This window comes from Lepidochelys kempii, chromosome 6, assembly GCF_965140265.1.
Source record: "Lepidochelys kempii isolate rLepKem1 chromosome 6, rLepKem1.hap2, whole genome shotgun sequence".
Taxonomy (NCBI): Eukaryota; Metazoa; Chordata; order Testudines; family Cheloniidae; genus Lepidochelys; species Lepidochelys kempii.
The window spans coordinates 21,408,799-21,427,710 of record NC_133261.1 but is presented as its reverse complement, the minus strand read 5'-3'; the positions used below and the strand labels follow the sequence as shown (position 1 = coordinate 21,427,710).

At 45.6% G+C, this 18,912-nt stretch overlaps 1 protein-coding gene across 16 annotated transcripts in view; it reads left to right on the top strand.

Annotated features, from left to right (window-relative positions):
• PPP6R3 (protein phosphatase 6 regulatory subunit 3) overlaps positions 1 to 18,912 on the top strand; it is a 138,525-nt gene that overhangs the window by 72,616 nt on the left and 46,997 nt on the right. For 13 of the 16 annotated variants that reach the window (XM_073347068.1, XM_073347063.1, XM_073347060.1 and 10 more), the window contains 3 exons: positions 7,008 to 7,160; positions 13,272 to 13,421; positions 14,184 to 14,248. In XM_073347068.1, the coding sequence (XP_073203169.1) occupies positions 7,008 to 7,160; positions 13,272 to 13,421; positions 14,184 to 14,248 (368 nt within the window). The remainder of the gene's footprint in view (positions 1 to 7,007; positions 7,161 to 13,271; positions 13,422 to 14,183; positions 14,249 to 18,912) is intronic. The other 3 variants (XM_073347074.1, XM_073347073.1, XM_073347071.1) reach the window with 1 other exon arrangement.

The following is an 18,912-nucleotide window of genomic DNA, read 5'->3' as shown; positions in this document are numbered from 1 at the left end:
GGCAGACTCAACGAAGCCCTCTTCAGTCTCCGGGCCCTTGGTGTGCGCATGTGCGCACGCACACACTGGAAAGAGCATCATGACCAGCTGTTCGTATCTCCAAGGCTTTGGCACCGGTCACACGAACCATCATTTGAACACGGCCACCTGTAACAGACGCCCATTGCTGACACATGGATCCCATGGTTGGGGAAATCTTCCTGATAACCGGTCCTGCTCCAGGTCCCGGTACCGGTCGAGTGGCGTAGAGGCGTTGATTGCTGGTCTACCGATGCCAAACACCAACAGTCCCCAAGTTCCCTCATGAGGGACTGGTCTCGATCGGTCAGGTTGATGTTGAGGCATAGTGGCTAGCACCACATGGAGAAGGAATGCTGGTCCACTTAATCATGGTTGCCTGGCAGCAGCCACTCTGCCTCCGACTCCAGAACTGAACAGGAATCCTTGACAGCGGGACAAGCCCTGGCACCGGTGGCACCATCCACCTTGTCAGGAAGGCAACTGACTCTGTGGCCCCAAAGCCAGTGGCTGCCGTCTGCCTGGTATCTCTGGAACCTGTGGCGGTTTCCCCAGCCCTCGCAAACAGGCCACTTGGTTGCGGCAGTCTCAGATAAGCCATCAGCCTAAACATCCTGCCCTCCACGAGAGGTAGAGGCCCCGGAAGGCAGGACACGCCAGGCCCATGAGCAGATGGGAACAGTCTGCTGGACCACCAGCGGACGTGGTGGCTCCCACGGCACCGGCTTCATCCTCATCGTTGCCCAACAAAGCCATTGCGGGTCCCCCTCACCTAGTTCCACAAGATGATGATGCTAAGGCTCATCAGGAGCTTTTGAAGAGGGTTGCCTCCAACCTAGGGAGCCCTCAGACTCCCTATTTAGCATCCGCTGCTCCACAGCACCTGCTAGGGTGGCTTTGCCCCTACACAAAGGGGTATCAAAAATTAATGCCCTATGGCAAACCCCCTCCTCCCTGCCCTCCATTTCAAAAAGGGCTGAATGTAAATACTTGGTGTCAGCTAAAGGCCACAAGTATCTCTACACCACCCGGGTCAAAACTCTGTTGTAGTTGAGGCGGTTAATCAAAGGGAGAGGCAGGGGCAACCTGGACCCACACCCAAAAATAGAGACTGGATCTGTTTGGGCAAAAAGTTTGTCTTCCAGGCTCCCATTGGCTTGGTGGGTTGTCTACCCTCCTTCACCGCTGCTACGATTACAACGTGTGGCAGGCCATGGCCAAGTGTGAGGTTTTGCTTACTGAAGGGCCCAGGAAGAAATTCCGGGCAATCCTCCAGGAGGGCACAGCTCTGGCCAGGGTGGTCCTCCAGGCATCTTCGAATGCGGCGGGCTCTGCAGCTCGCACCATAGCCTCAGCCGTCTCCATGCGGCTGGCATCCTGGCTCCTCATCTTTGGCCTGTTGACAGAGGCTCAGCAGTCAATGCAGGACCTCCCCTTCAACAGCCAGGCCTTGTTTGCAGAACAGATGGACAGTAAGCTGCATGAGCTAAAGGACTCCCAACCCCCCCCCCCTTGAAAAGTCTAGGGCTGTATGTCCTCGGTCCAGCCCGTGAGTGGTTCAAACCGCACCCAGCCCAGGGCCAAGGGAGCCAACCCCAGTAGGAGCGCCCCCCCCCCCCCCCCCAAAGAGCAGGGGCTACAAATGCTGCCCAAGCCACCCACCTTCGCTCAATCGGGCTCGACCTGCAATAAGCAGGGTAGCAAGCGGGTGTTTTGAGGGTGCACCCAAGGGTGACCTACCAAACTATACCCTGGATCTATCTTTCCTGTATTTCTCCAACCCTTTCTTTTTTCCTCCCGGCATGGACTACTATAACTTTGGACCCCTGGGTCCTCAGTACAGTGGCGCAGGGTTATACCTTCCAGTTTCTGCTCCCACCCCCTTCTCTGTCCCTCTTCAGGGACCCCTCTCACGAGAATCTCCTCGTGCTGGAGGTAGAAGGGTTGGTGCAGCTAGGTACAGTGGAAGAGGTTCCTCACGACTACAGGAACAAGAGTTTCTATTCCCGGTACTTCTTAATCCCAAAGGCCAAAGGCGGTCTATGGCCCATCCTGGACCTGTGAGACCTCAACAAATAACTAAAGAACTTGAAGTTCCACATGGTCTCCCTAGCCTCCATCATCCCCTCCCTGGATCTGGGAGACTGGAATGCCGCCCACGATTTGAAGGACCTGTATTTTCATATAGCAATCATCCAAGCACACAGGCATTTTCTACGCTTCACGGTGGGATTGGCCCACGACCATTTTGCAGTCCTCCCTTTCGGCCTAGCAACAGCACCGGGGGTGTTTACCAAGAGCATGTCGGTAGTAGCGGCTTACCTCAGGTGTCGGGGTATCCAGATATACCTATACCTCAACCACTGGCTGGTCAAAGGTTGATCCAGGTCCCAAGTCCAAAGGGGTGCAGCAGGCCACATGCCGATCCCTGGGCCTTCTGGTAAACAACAAAAAGTCTACGTTAGTTCTGGTGCAGAGGATAGAGTTCATTGGAGCGGTGCTCAACTCCACCTGTGCCAGAGCGTTTCTGCCACAGGAAAGGTTCCAAGCGTTGGTGGACCTCATTGCGGGAGTCTCCACATTTCCCCTGACCAAGGCCAGGGTTTGCCTGTGCCTGCTGGACATTAGGCAGCATGTATGTACGTCGTCTACCATGCCAGGCTCTGGATGAGACCCTTACAGCAGTGGCTGGTGGTCTATTCCCAGTACAGAGATCACCTGGAAAAGGTTGTTACCATCTCACTGGCAATACTTACCTTGCTGCAATGGTGGACCGACCCCAAGGTGGTCCTGGAAGGAGTTCCATTCAACAGCCCTTGTCACTCCATTGAGCTGATATTGGACGCCTCGGACCTAGGTTGGGGAGTGCATCTCGGCAACCTCCAGACCCAGGGCATGTGGTTCCTGGAGGAGATAGTGTTGCATGTAAATATCAAGGAACTCAGAGTGGTACAGTTGGCCTGCAGGGTTTTTCTGCCGCACCTGGCAGGCAAGATGGTGAGAGTGTTGATGGACAATATGGCCTTGAAGTTCTACATCAACAGGCAATGCGGAGCACACTCACCTGCTTTCTGTCAAGAGGCCCTCCAACTGAGGCATTTCTGCATCGAGCATACAATCCACCTGGAGGCCTGTCACCTCCCCGGTGTTGGGAACACACTGGCAGATTGCCTAAGCAGGTCCTTTTCCTCTCACCACGAGTGGTCGCTCCATCCGGAGGTAGCCTGGACACTCTTCCAGAGGTGGGGAACTCCCCAAGTGGACCTGTTCGCCACCAGACAGAACAGGAAAAGCCATCACTTCTGTTCCCTGCAGGGTCTGGGCGAGGACTCCCTCTCAGACTCCTTCCTTCTGTCGTGGTCAGGAGGTGTGGTGTACACGTTCCCGCCAATCCCTCTCACCAATAGAGCCCTGTCAAAGATCCAAGAGGGACAAGGCCCAGATCATCATGATCACCCCAGTGTGGCTGCGTCAACATTAGTTCGGCACACTGATAGACTTGATGGTGACCACTCCCTGGCCCCTTCCCGACCAACCGGATTTGCTCTCAAAGGATCATAGGCCTCTCCTACACACCAACCTCGCCCCCCTCCACCTCACAGCATGGATGCTGTGTGGTTGAACTTGGAAGAGTAGGCCTGCTCTAACGAGGTCCAGCAAGTCCTCCTGGAGAGCAGGAAGCCTTCCACTAGAGCAACCTACCAGGCCAAGTGGATGAGGTTTTCCCACTGTGCGTCTAAGTGTAACATTTGCCCAACTTGCTCCTCCATACAATCTATCTTATATTACCGGCTCCATTTTAAGAACTAGGGGCTGGCCCTCTCTTCCATCAGAGTACACCTTGCAGCTATCTTTGCTTTCCACGCTCTGATCCAAGGTCAGACGGTGTTCTCGCACAACATGTCAGCTCGATTCCTGAGAGGCCTCGAGAGACTCTTCCCACCGGCCTGAACCCGTCCTACAGTGGGACCTTAACTTGGTTCTTTCTAGGCTTATAGGCCTGCCCTTTGAACCTATGGACTCCTGTTCCGTCTCTTACCTGTCATGGAAGGTCACTTTCCTTGTGGCCATAACATCTGCCAGATGAGTGTCGGAGCTTAAAGCCCTGACATCGGAGCTGCCATATATGGTGTTCCACAAGGACAAAGTTCAACTGCAACCTCATCTGGCCTTTCTGCCAAAGGTGGTGTCTTCCTCCTATGTTAACCAGGACATCTTCCTCATGGGGTTTCTCCCGAGCTGCACACCACTAGTGAGCAAATGAAGCTGTATGCCCTGGATATCAGACATGCCCTGGCGTTTTATCTGGAGTGTACCAAGCCCTTCTGCAGGTCGACCCAGCTCTTCTTTATGACAACGGACAGGATGAAGGGCCTTCTGGTGTCGTCGCAGAGGATTTCCAACTGGATCACTGCCGATTGTGGGGACCCACTCGACCAAAGTTCAGGCGTCCTCAGCGGCCGTCTTGGAGCACGTCCCTATTCAGGGCATTTGCAGAGCTGCAATGTGGTCTTCAGTTCACACGTTCATGGCACACTATGCCATCACCCAGAAGGCCAGAGATGACGCTGGGTTCAGCCGAGCTATGTTGCAATCTACATGTTCGTGAACTCCTACCCTCCTCCACGGGTACTGCTTGGGAGTCACCTCATATGGAATGGACATGAGCAAGCACTCCAAGAAGAAGAAAATTTGCCTTTTCCATAACTGGTGGTGGTCAAGATTTGTTGCTCATGTCCATTCCATAACCCTTCTTCCTTCCCCACTGTCAGAGTTTCGGCAATAAGGAACTGAGGGTGCCGGCAGTGCCCCTTATACCGCGGCATGTGCGCACCGTTCTAGGGGGCTCCAGAGCCAGTACCGTACGGATACCACTGAGGGAAAAAACTTTTGTCACTGGTGCATGTGGCGAGAGCACACACCTAATATGGAATGGACATGAACATCGCATCTCGAAAAACAACAGTTAAGGAAGAAGTAACTGTCTTTTCCTCACAGTCTCCCTGGCCTCCAGTATTCCCTCCCTGGATCCTGTGGTAGTCCAACCTCTTGCCATCTTGATCATCCGTTACACAAGGGCTCAGGCTTCATCAGCAGCGTTTCTGGCCCATGTCCTGGTCCAAGACCTCTGCAGTTCAGCGACCTGCTTGTCCGTTCATACCTTCTCCATCCACTTCGCTATCACCCAGCAGGCCACAGATGATGCCAGGTTTGGCAGAGCAGTGTTGCAATCCGCATGTCCATGAACTCCGAGCCCATCCCTTTAGGTACCACTTGTCACCTAACGTGAAATGGACATGAGGAAGCACTCGAAGAAAAAATAATTACTAAACTTTCCATAACTCTTGTTCTTCGAGATGTGTTCCTCATGTCCGTTCCACAACCTCCTGCCCCTCTGTCTGAGTTAGCTGGCAAGAAGGAACTAAGAGAGGGTGTGGGACTGTCCAGGCTCCTTTATACTGGCACATGAGCTCACGCCACCGGAGGGTGCTAGTTGACTTGACAAATGCCACCGAGGGAAAAATCTTCAGCAGTGGTGAACGTGGTGTGTGCACACCTAATGTGGAATGGACATGAGCCATGCATCTTGAACAGTGGTTATAAAAGGTTAGTAACTGTTTTTATTCAGAAACCAGTTTAATGAAAGCTAAAAAGTACATTTTAGTCTAACACACAGTCCATAAGCCTTTTTCTGAGCCACTTATAGTTTGGCTATTCATTATTGATATGGTGATCAAATATCCCTGTAATGTATTGGTGTTCATATTTTCAATTGTTTGACTTTGTTTAATTAAGCAAAATAGAGAAAAAGCAATTGCACTAAAATGCAACAAAATATCCTTTCCTTTCTTTGGAAAGGAGCATGCTTTGCCATGACGCACCAAAATAAAGCAGAAATAAGTGGTCCAGAAGAAGGATGTATCATGGGGGGGCGTGACAAAGCTTCCATATACACTGTGGAAAAGATTGGGAAAGCTCACTTTAGAGATATGCATAAGACGATATGAGGTCTATAAAAAGACAGGAGAGAAGGTAGATCAGTTGTAGATCACCAGGGACATCTGGTGAAATTGAAAGGCTACAGATACAAAAATGAAAAACTCACTTTAAGGAAACATGCAGAACTCATTGTACTAAGATATAATTGTGGTCAGGAGTGTAGAATTTGAAGGATAATGAGAATATCCATACTGTATTTGTAGTAGGTAGGGAGGATGCTTTCTTAGAAAGGATATAAAATCTCCATTCAGTGCACAACTGAACCACTAAAAGATGTGGACACTTCTTCCTAATCTCTGTTTGCTGTTTGTTGCATAACTGTCCACTATGAGCGTTTGCCTTCCTTGGAAGCAGCTGGTATTGACCACTGTCAGACAGGATGGAGTACACAAACCACTGGTCTGATCTGGTATCGAAATTCCTGTGTAAGTATGCTGGCATTTATATGGCAGCAGTAGGGACCATTAGGCTTTTACAACATTCTCTTCACTAAAGCAAACATCATTATTCTGAAGTCTGCACTAAAGTTTATTTCTCTCTTCTGACTTTAGAAAATTTACCACAATAATTACTAATTTTCTTGCCTGGATAAATGCAAAAACTGCTTAACTAGACACACCTGGACTTGAATAGTTAGTTAGAGCTTGATAAAGTGTGTCCTAAATCACTGTTCTCACCAGTAAATGTCCGTCGTGGGGCTGAATGCAGCTCCTTTAGGTGTCCATAATGCCACTAAGTTTGTATACTCCATATCTTTTTATTTCCCCCAGCCTCATTGTCTTCTCTGTTCCCAGTCCACAGTGCTGAAAATAAGTGTTAACGTATGGGACTAAAACTTGCTGTCCCAAAACATAATGTCATGCTACTGCTGCCAAACTGGCCATACAAGATTCTTATCAGATTTTTCTGTTTGTGGATAACACCGAACTGGTTTGAAAGAAATGTGTACTTTTAAAAAAAAATTATTCCCATGGACTCTTTTTGTCTAGAAAAGTGTTATGAAGACAACATGGGGTGTATTGGATCCACCTGTGGGAAACACTCGTTTAAATGTGATTAGGTTGATATCCAGCCTTCTACAGACTAACACAAACAATGTGAACTTGGAACTTATGGAGTTGAACAGCATAGGAGTTATATTGGTAAGAATAATTTACTTACACTGTTAAGAGCCTCACACTACCCTCTTCATTTTTATAAAACCACAGAAATTAGATGGCAAAGCCCTGTTAAGATACCACAATATCTGTTTGATTTGTCAGTGCAGATTGTGCCATAGAGTGTTTTACAGTGAGTCATGTGGTGAGGCTTTCACCACTTTCCTTGTGAGACTATTTCACCATCTGGATTTTGTTACTCTCTTCCTGACAGTAACCAAAAATTTTCCTCAGCTCTGCTTAATCTTTTACTCTTTCGACCTCTATAGACTCTTTAGACATGGTTTTTCTTGCTCCTTGGTGTTTATGTTCTACAGACAGATCTAGATTGCTACCTTATCTTTGCTGTCTCCCCACCCTCAAATTCTTTCAGCCAAACTACGTAAACTTACTTTGCTTTTATTCTTTCTTCCTGAGTCATTCCGTCCTGACCTTAATGTTTTTGTTTTTAATTCCTTTAAATGTGTCAGCTGTATATAGTGCATTATGTACAGTCCCATCAGTGACAAAAAGGCCTGGTTATCTCCCTGGTCTTAAGTGGTACCTCTCTGTATGCTGCCAAACCTGTGGTTGTTTCGCCACTGTATTGCACTTGAAAACCTGTATCGAGTTGACAGTCCTCTTGCCACATAGATTCTCCCACTGAATGTGTATTTTTGCCCTTATAGTCTAGCCTGCATTTTTTCCAGGTTTACTTTTATTTCCTACTTATGCTTCAACCATTTTATTAGTTGCCATTATTTCTGTCCTCCTTGGCTTTGCATATACCTCCGTTTTATATAATCTTAATTTGGTATACTGTTACTAGAATAAGTTGTACTAGTGTAGGATGTAAAATAAAACTAGACCTAAGCCATATAAATGTTCTTCATATTCTGCAGTGGATGCCATTTTAAAATGATTTTGCCACAATGCAAAGTTTACTATGGTATTCCCTATACTTGGAATGGGAAATACCATAAATCTCGTGGTAGGCTTAATTACTGTGCATAGTAACCATCCAGTTTTAATAACACCTCCTTAAGGAAGAGTGTTGCTATTTCCTAAAGACATTTTGAATGATATATTATGTCACAGTTTAGGGCAACTGCACCTGTATTCACTCTCCATGATCCCTTGAGGGCACCCACTCTAGGCGTCCTCTGCAGTCATATCTCTTGGGCAGAGACCCAGGTCTCCACTCCCTCCTGATTAGGGTTTTTCCAGGCTGCACAGTACACTGTGTGATATTCCTGGCAAGTGCAGATGAATAGTTTGGTCTTTCCTTTATTCAGCTTGGGTCTTTGATCTTCAGGTTCCAGGAACACGTAAACAATGATCATCTCCTCAGGAAGTAGCTTCAAAAGTCTGGGTTTTTTGCATAACTGGATGTGGGAAATTTACATTCATGTCCTCCTAGAGATTCCCAGGAGAACCACTTAACACTGTATGTCCTAAAAGTCCATTCTTACCTGGCACATTGTTTAATACAGTCGTTTTAAGTTCTTAACACTTCCCAGGGTTCACGTAACATTCTCTTCTCCCTTACCCCCTGCCCCAGGCTATAAAAAATCCTGACCCACAATAATATAAATAATTGGGGAGACTATAGTGGGGTCATATTGGAAGGTGAACTGTTAGGCTGGAGGGAGGTTACCAGTGGGGTTCCTCAGGGATCAGTCTTGGGACCAATCTTATTTAACATTTTTGGCACAAAAAGTGGGAGTGCGCTAATAAAATTTGCGGACGACACAGAGTTGGGAGGTATTGCCAGTACAGAGGAGGACCAGAATGTCCTACAAGAAGATCTGGATTTCCTTAAAAACTGGAGTAATAGAAATAAGATGAAATTTAATAGTGCAAGGTCATGCACTTAGGGACTAACAAGAACAGTTTTTGCTCTAAGCTGGGGACTTATCAGTTGAAGCGGCGGAGGAGAACGACCTGGATGTATAGGTTCATCACAGGATAAGGCTGGTAAGCCTCATTGGTTGAAACTGTATTACAGAACAGAATTATCAGACACGTAGATGAATACGATTTTGTTGGGGAAGAGTCAACATGGTTTTTGTAAAGGGAAATCATGCTTCACCCATCTACTAGAATTCTTTGAGGAGGTCAACAAGCATGTGGACAAGGGTGATCCAGTGAATATAGTGTACTTGGATTTTCAGAAAGCCTTTCACAAATCCCTTATCAAAGGCTCTTAAGCAAAGTAAGCTGTCATGGGATAAGAGGGAAGGTCCTCTGTGGATCAGTAACTGGTTAAAAGATAGCAAGCAAGTGGTGGGAATAAATGATCAGTTTTCAGAATGGAGAGAGGTAAATTGCGGTGTTCCCCAGGGATCTGTACTGGGACCAGTCCTGTTCAACATATTCATAAATGATCTGGAAAAAGGGGTAAACAGTGAGGTGGTAAAATTTGCAGATGATACCCATTACTCAAAATAGGTCCAATGCAGACTGTGAAGAGTTATAAAAGGATCTCACAAAGCTGGGTGACTGGGCAACAAAATGGCAGATGAAATTCAATGTTGATAAATGCAAAGTAATGCACATTGGAAAACATAATCCCACCTATACATATAAAATGATGCCGTCTAAATTAGCTGTTACCACTCAAAAAAGAGATCTTGGAGTCATTATGGATAGTTCACTGAAAACACCTATTCAGTGTGCAGTGGCAGTCAAAAAAGCTAGCAATGTTGGGAATCATTAGGAAAGGAATAGATAATAAGACAGAAAATAATATCATATTGCCTCTGTATTAATCCATGGTACACCCACTTCTTGAATACTGCATGTAGATTGGTTGCCCGATCTCAAAAAAGATCTATTGGAATTGGAAAAGGTACAGAAAGGGCAATAAAAATAAGGGATATGGAACAGCTTCCATATGAGGAGAGAGGAATAAGGCTGGGACTTTTCAGCTTGGAAAAGAGTTGACGAAGGGGGGATATGATAGAGGTCTGTGACTGGTATGAAGAAAGTAAATAAGGAAGTGTTATTTACTCCTTCTCATAATGCAAGAACTAGGGGTCACCAAATGAAATTAATAGGCAGCAGGTTTAAAACAAACAAAAGCAAGTATTTCTTCACGCAATGCAATGTCAGCCTGCGGAATCCTTTACCAGAGGCCTGTTGTGAAGGCAAAGACTATAACAGGGGTCAAAAAAGGACAAGGTAAATTCATGGAGGGTATGTCTATCAATGACAGGTTTCGTGTTAGTCTGTATCCGCAAAAAGAATAGGAGTACTTGTGGCACCTTAGAGCCTAACAAATTTGAGCATAAGCTTTTGTGGGCTACAGCCCACTTCATCGGATGCATGCAGTGGAAAATACAGTAGGACGGTTTTATATACACAGAGAACGTGAAACAATGGGTGTTACCATACACACTATAACGAGAGTGATCAGTTAAGGTAAGCTATTACCAGCAGGAGGGGGGGGGGGAGAAAAAAACAACCTTTTGTAGTGATGATCAAGCTGGAAATGGCCCATCTTGATTATCACTACAAAAGGTGATGGGTTTTTTCCCACTCTTCTGGTGGTAATAGGTTACCTTAACTGATCACTCTCGTTATAGTGTGTATGGTAACACCCATTGTTTCACGTTCTCTGTGTATATAAAACCGTCCTACTGTATTTTCCACTGCATGTATCCGATGAAGTGGGCTGTAGCCCACAAAAGCTTATGCTCAAATTTGTTAGGCTCTAAGGAGCCACAAGTACTCCTGTTCTTTGTCTATCAATGACTATTAGGCACAATGAGCAGGGATGGTGTCCCTAGCCTTCGTTTGCCAGAAGTTGGGAATGCGTGATGGGATGGATCACTTGATGATTACTTCCTTCTGTTCATTCCCTCTGAAGCATCTGGCATTGGCCACTGTTGGACGACAGGATACTGAGCTAGATAGACCATTGGTCTGACCCAATATGGCCGCTTTTATGTTCTTATGATGACTGTGAACCGCCAATGTGCTGCCGCCGTGAAAAGTCTAATGCAGTGTAGGATCCATCAGGCGAGGTATTTCCAGTAGACCCAGGGAAGTGTTAGTGCTATTATACAAAGCACTGGTGAGACCTCATCTGGAATACTGTTTACAATTTTGGTCTCCCATGTTTGAGAGATTAATTCAAACAAGTGCAAAGAAGGGCTACTAGGATGATCTGAGGAATGGAAAACCTACCTTATGAGACGGGACTCAAAGACTTTGGCTGAGGGGAGATATGATTGCTTTCTCTATATACTTCAGAGGGATAAACACCAGGGAGGGAGAGGAGTTATTTAAGCTAAGCGCCAATGTGGACCTGACAAAAATGGATATAAACTGGCCATCAACAAGCTTAGGCTTGAAATTAGACAAAGGTTTCTAATTTCTCATCTGGAGTACTGCGTCCAGTTTTGGGCCCCACACTACAAGAAGGATGTGGATAAATTGGAGAGAGTCCAGGGAAGGGCAACAAAAATGATTAGGGGTCTGGAACACATGACTTATGAGGAGAGGCTGAGGGAACTGGGATTGTTTAGTCTGCAGAAGAGAAGAATGAGGGGGGATTTGATAGCTGCTTTCAACTACCTGAGAGGTGGTTCCAGAGAGGATGGTTCTAGACTATTCTCAGTGGTAGAAGAGGACAGGACAAGGAGTAATTGTCTCAAGTTGCAGTGGGGGAGGTTTAGATTGGATATTAGGAAAAACTTTTTCACTAGGAGGGTGGTGAAACACTGGAATGCATTGCCTAGGGAGGTGGTGGAATCTCCTTCCTTAGAAGTTTTTAAGGTCAGGCTTGACAAAGCCCTGGCTGGGATGATTTAATTGGGGATTGGTCCTGCTTTTGAGCAGGGGTTTGGACTAGATGACCTCCTGAGGTCCCTTCCAACCCTGATATTCTATGATTCTAACTGTCAGAGGAGTAAAGTTCTGGAGCAGCCTTCCAAGGGAAGCAGTGGGGGGGCAACCAAAACCTGATGGTTATCCAGTCTGAGCTTGATACTTTTATGGAGGGGATGGTATGAGACTGCCTACAATGGCGTATAGCTGATCTGTGACTGCTAGTAGCAAACCTCTCCAATGGCTGGTGATGGGATATTAGACTGGGAGGGCTCTGAGTTACTATAGAGACTTCTTTCCCAGGTGGGTGTCTGGTGGGTTTTACCCACATACTCCGGGCCTAACTGATTTGCCATATTTGGGGTCGGGAAGGAATCTTGTCCTGGGTCAGATTGGTAGACCCTGGGGATGTGTTGTCTTCCTCTGCGTCATGGGGCACAGGTTGCTTGTACAATTAAAATAATGTAAATGGTGGATTCTCTGTAACTTCAAGTCTTTAAATCATGGTTTGAAGACTTCAGTAACTCAGCCAGAGGTTAGGGGTCTATTACCAGAGCGAGTGGGTGAGGTTCTGTGGTCTGCAGTATGCCGGAGGTCAGACTAGATGATCATGATGATCCCTTCTGGCCTTAAAGTCTGAGTATCTTTGGACTCAAGTTACTTAATTTTTATTAAATAACGTTTTTCAGGAATATTGCAGGAAGCTGCCATGTCTGTCTCACATTATAATTGCATAGCTAAATTTTATTAAAAAAATCTCAGGTCATTGAGTATTTTTAAGAACTCTCTCATAATTCTGGATGTTGCCAGTGACAGATGCCATTTTTCTTGTTTCCATATAAGAAACACAATCTGATCTAAATCAGAGACACAGAAAAATTAACATTTAAATGTATATTTTTTCACTATATGCCTTTTTGTGTAGCCAGTACTTGAACATAACAATATTACAGTATTATAGGGAATGAAGAGTAGGATTGGAAGTTTGGACATCTGAGTTGTCTTTCTGACTCAACTTTTGTCCCTCTATTTCCCTATTTATAAATTGAACAGTACTAATCTACATTATATGGCAACTGTCGGTTGTAAAATTGCTATTTAGGTGCCAAATGTGTGTTGATTGTCTTTCTAAAACAATAAATTATCTATGACATGTACAAAATTTTAAAGTATTTAAGAGATTGCCAGTTACTGTCTGACTTTCTAGATCTACACTGCTGCTTGTTGTGTCCAGTGAAAAGACCCCAGTGTGTGTAATCAAATCCTTTTGAATTTGTCTTGCAGGATATGTTCTTTAAATACACATGGAATAACTTCTTGCATACTCAAGTAGAAGTCTGTATTGCATTAATTCTTGCAAGTCCCCTTGAGAGCACAGAAAATGGCACAATTACAGATCAGGACTCCATTGGGGACAATCTCTTACTGAAACATGTAAGTTTTGCTTTTGTGTACATCTTTACATTGTAAGCCTTGTTCTTAACTATTGTAGCCCTTTCTCTTTCTAGTGGAAGTTAAACGTTGGCTTATTAAATAGAGGCATGGAATTAAAAAAAAAAAAAAAAAAAGGAAAAAAAAAAAGATTTAGTGACTACCCATGCTGAAGGCATAGTTTTGTTGATGCGTGGTAGATTGCTCTCCAGTCTGCTAGGGGCTGGGAGGGCTGCAGCAGTAGCTCATCCATCCCTAGGATGAGACTGATGGGTGGGATAGCTGGTGTCTTAGTTCTGTCTGAAGAGGAATCCCCTTATCTTAAGAGTGGATTTGAGTAGCTCTGAAGAGAATCCTTTCTGGTTTGGTGGGAGGCTTGTAAATGTATGATTAGGGTAATCTTGATGTTCCGGATTATTTATTTTGTCATACATGAAAATAGATTTTTCTGAATATAGTTCATAGTTCACTTAGGGACAGATTTTCAAAAATGTTCAGCACTCAGCAGATTGTGTTGAGAGCAAAGGGACCTGAACACTTATTTAGGTGCCTAAATAGGAGTTGTAGGGTGCTGATCTCAAGAATTTTGGTCTTTAATACAGTGAAAAAGGCTTAATGCACTTGGAGTATTGTTGTATGAATTTAAAAAAACATGTTGTGATCTAATCTTTTTCTGAAACTAATTGCTACTTCTATTTGAAATTATCTTAATATGTGCTACTTAATGCTTCTAGAAACACTAAGCAAACACTTTTTTTTTAATAGCTTTTTCTTAAGTGCCAATTAGTGGAACGAATACTTGAAGCATGGGAAGTGAATGAGAAGAAACAGTGAGTAACAAAGCCTTTACTCCTTTCCCAGAAATTGAAGTGCTACATTAGACTTGATGTAACATACAAGTGCGTGATCAGTTTAGAATTGAGCCTGCTACAGTAGAAGCTTTGTTATCCAGCATGTTGGGGAAAAGGGGGGTGTTGGTAAGTCAAAAATTCTGGTTAACTAAGAGGGAGGGAGTTTGGGTGCAGGAAGGGGCTCAGAGCTGGGGGTTAGGGTGTGGGTAGTGGTGTTTGTGAGGCTGGATCCGGGCGGCACTCACCTCTGGTAGCTTCCTGCAAGAGGTGACATCCCGGCCGGTCCTAGTCAGAGGCGCAGCCAGGTGACTCTACATACTGCCTACATCCGCAGGTGCTACCCCGCAGCTCCAGTTGGCTGCAGTTTCTGACCAATGGGACCTACGGAGCAAGCGCTCTGGGTGGGGCGGAGGCCGTGCGCAGAGCCGCCTAGCAGAGCCTCTGTCTAAGAGCAGCAGGGACATGTTGCTGCTTGCGGGGAGCTGCCAGAGGTGAGCGATGCCTGGATCCAGCAGCCTGCACCCCCTCCCGCACCCCAACCCCCTGTCCTGAGCCCCCTCCCGCACCCAAACTCCCTCCTAGAGCCTGTGCCCTTCAACCTCTCCCGCACTCCAAACCCCTTGTGGCCATTCCTCCGCCTAGGAACAGCAGGGACATGTTGCTGCTTCCAGGGAGCCACACGGAGCCAGGTAGGGAGTCTGCTGGCCTCGCACCAACTGGACTGTAAACCAGACTTTCAATGAAGATCACAAATGCTGGTTTATAGAGCTTTCCGGTTGGTAAAGTGATGGATAACACAGCTTTTACTGTAATGTGTTTCCCCCCTCACCTTAAAACAAAATTTACAAGAGGCATAAACAAACATGGAATATGTTGAACATGCTTTCCTCCTTTTGTCAGTAGGTGTGAGGTGTATATCTTTTGAACATAAATAAAAATACAAGTTAAGCAGATAAAATAACTTGGGCAAGGAAGCACACTGACATTTGGATTACAGCTTCTGTTGGTCTTTAATTTTCTGATTTCAATTCCTTACACTTCTCTTCCCATGGAAATGTCTTTGAAGTTTTTTTTTTCTTTTTCTTTTATGTGTGGCCATAATGTCCTCAGATGTCTAGTCACTGGGCTGAAAATTAAACTGGTGCTGTACTTATTGTTCTGTGCCAGGTATCTGGTATGGACCATACTTATAACTTAACTGGGCAACTGACTCTAGTCATCCTTAAGTTTAGCAGCATACTGTAAATTTGAGGGGAAAGTGAATCCTAGTTTAAATGCTTTTTAGCTGTTTGAGGGAGGGCATGTTATATACTTAATGTTTGACAGCTATCCTGTTGCAGCAAGTTAAAAAGAGGAAGCCTAACTCTGTCCTCCTCAGCAAAATAATATTGTATTCTGAAAGGACTTATTTTGGGTGAAATTAGCCAAAAGCTTTAGGTGCATAAGGCCCTATCCACAGCTGTTGGCTGCTATTGTTGCTAACAGGATTCTAGCACTCTTTCCTTGACCACTGTGGACCTCTGTTTTATTAGGTGCCTCTTCATTTTAAAAATCCAGCCTCAGAAATTGAGGCACGACTGTCAGTTATTTAAAAATACAATAAATCAACTCTCAGAATATACAGCAACCCCAAAACATATGCTGGATATGGTCTAAAATATCTCTGACATGTTCATGGTGCAGTTGTGCCCTCTCAGCATAGGCAAAATTAAATAATACATGTGAGTTTGTGTCAGATTCTGTTGTCAGGTAGCTGATGGAATATTCTCCAAGTGATGGTCCCTATATGTGTTCCACTGTGGGTGTGCATGTGCTCTGTGTACCTGAGACTGAAAGACTCTTGCTAGTACTGTTCATTGCTCTGAACCTGGGCCCTTCACCTCAATCTCCAAACTGAGGGCATAAGAGTCAGTGGGAACAAACCACCTCTCCAATTCCTTTCTGCTGCCTACCGTCTGAAATGGAACCTCTTTGGTGTCGGCAGTGCTAGCTAGCTTCTTCTGAGTCGAACTGTAATTACCTGTAAAAAGCTTTTAAATACATTTCAGATAGCTTTTATAGTTTTAGTAGTTAGTGCGTTGGGGGTCTCCCTTTACCCAGACCCGTCCTCCCATACAGGGTGACTAGTATGCCCAAGATCTTGGGATTCATGAATTGCCTTTGGGCTTTCCTAGTCAGTGACAACCACCTTAAGAGCCTCTATGGCCTTCAGGAAACCCCCATCCCCTCATAGTGCAGCATTTGTTGATCCTTCCCAGACTGAGCCTGTTGGTCCCATAAGTATAGGGTTTGGAAATTCCGAACAGATCATGGTGTGAGACCTTGGCCCAACTCTGGTCCATCAGACCCTCTTGTACATCAGAAAGAGGTACTGAGAAGTTCCCTTCCTGGCACTGTGACCTCCAGGTCTGGGCTTGATAGGAGTAGAGTGAAGGATTCCTCCAAACAGAGGCCCTCTCACAAGAAACGAGAGAGATCCCCTTCCAGGTCTTCATCCAAAAAGAGGGCCTCTTCAGCCACTTCCAAGTTGGGTGAGAGGCCATGCACTGGTACAAGAGTGTCAAGATCTCACAAGGAGAGTGGTACCATTCTCCTAGCTCTGGGCAAAAGCACCCTGAAACCAGCACTATGTGTAGGAGCGGGGCCATCCCTGGCATTGGCAAGAGAAAAACAAAAGTGGGTACCTCCTACACAGACAATACCATCACACAGTTATAATGAGTCATTGGTACCAAAGACTGCAATGAGACCGATGCTCTCAGTACCACAAAAAGAAGGGAGCCCATCCCACTCCCTTGAGTCTAGGGCTAGGTAAATGCTGCCCTGAGGACATGGCCATCTTCACTAACCTGGAATCCCTGTTCCTGTCAGAACAGATCCTGAGCAGTGAGATCTCCGCACCACTGGTCCAGGGCATGCGGAAAAGGGAGTGTCGCTCACTAATACCATCTACAAGATGGGGTGTAAGAGTCCCAGGATCAACAGCACCGCCCATGGATTTTGAATCTGCTACCTCATCTGATGAGTTGAATGTTAGGGGGACAGCGTCATCACTGAGACAAGGGGTCATTCCAGAAAGTGTATCCAGAGTCTCTTGGACATAGTCCAGATCTCATAAGAGATTGTGCACCTCAGAACCAATGGTACCCTACTCCATGGAGACCATCCCAATTCCCGTTTGTCTCCTCACATTGGCCTTACTGGGATCCATACACGTGACATCCTGAATTCTAACAGTACCACAGGGAATCCAGACAGCCCTCCCTTTGCAGAGACGTTTCTGAATCTCAAGAACTAATGGAGGGAAGAGGAGGAACCACCAGCTCAAATGGGGTTGGAATTTTCAAGTGCAGGCGAGGTGGTTCCTGTGACCACATCGTTACCACTTGACTACAGGCAATTTTAAAGACCAACTGAGGAGGACAACTGACAGACCTTTCCACATGTTCCACTTTTACCTCAGGTTTTGAGGAATATGAAGCAACAGGGAATATCAGTGATGTTGATTTGCTCCCAGATGGCCCAGGCAATTCTGGTTTCCCAGCATTCATCAGATATCAGGATACCCATGTATCCATATTCAACTCTTCCCAGACCTGTTGACCAAGGACAGAGGCAAGATCAGACATCCTACTTTAGCATCCCTCACCTGATTAGCCTGGTATTTGGATGGACAACAAACCTAGAAAAGGCATGTTCAGAAGCAGTACAATCTGTCCATAACAATAGTAGGAAGGATTCCATAAAAGTGCTACACAGCAAAGTGGGAAGGGGTTTTTCTGCTTGGCACCAACTTTGTCTAATAACCCCAGAGGATGCCAACATCTGTGTCATTTTGAACTACCTTTTCTCCTTAAAGACTTCGGAAGTATCTCTTAGCTCCATGTGGATGCACTTAGCACCTATCAACACCTGTCACCCTCTGGAGAAAACCAGAGGGGTGAAGAAGGTTTTCTAAAATATAGTGTTGGTGTTTGAACCTTTCCTCTGATAACAAAACTTACCCTGACTGGGACCTCAATCTAGTCCTGTCAGCATTAACAAAGACTGTTTGAACCCTTGGCATCATGTTCATCTGTCGATGAAGGTTGCTTTTCTGGTTGATATCACCTCCGCCAGAGGAGTAGATAAGCTGGGGGCTCTCATGGCTGATCTGCCTTACACTTTCTTCTACAGAGACAACATTTCACTGAGCTTACATCAAAAATTCACCTCCAAGGTAATCTGAGTTCCATCTAACTCAGAATATTCACTTATCTATTTTCTTTCCAAAGCCTCATGGCACCAGTGAAGGATAGGAGACTTCACTCTGGACATCTGTTGGACCTTGGCTTTCTACCTACAAAGGATAAAATGCTATTTAAATCCTTTGTGGAATGTAAGGGAGGGGAAGTAATCTCCTCTAACCCTTTCCAAATGGATTTTGGGCTGCGTCCTTCTTTGAGTTAATGATGCTCTTTCTCCACCATCGTGTGAGGACTCAGTCCGCTAAAGCTGAGGCTGCATCAGTAGGTTCATTTCAAGACATTCCTCAAAACCTGTAAACCGACTATGTAGGGCTCTGTTAGCACCTTTACAAGACATTACATCCTGGTGCAAGCTCCTTCATCCGATCCATCCTTCAGCAGAGCAGTCCTCTGATC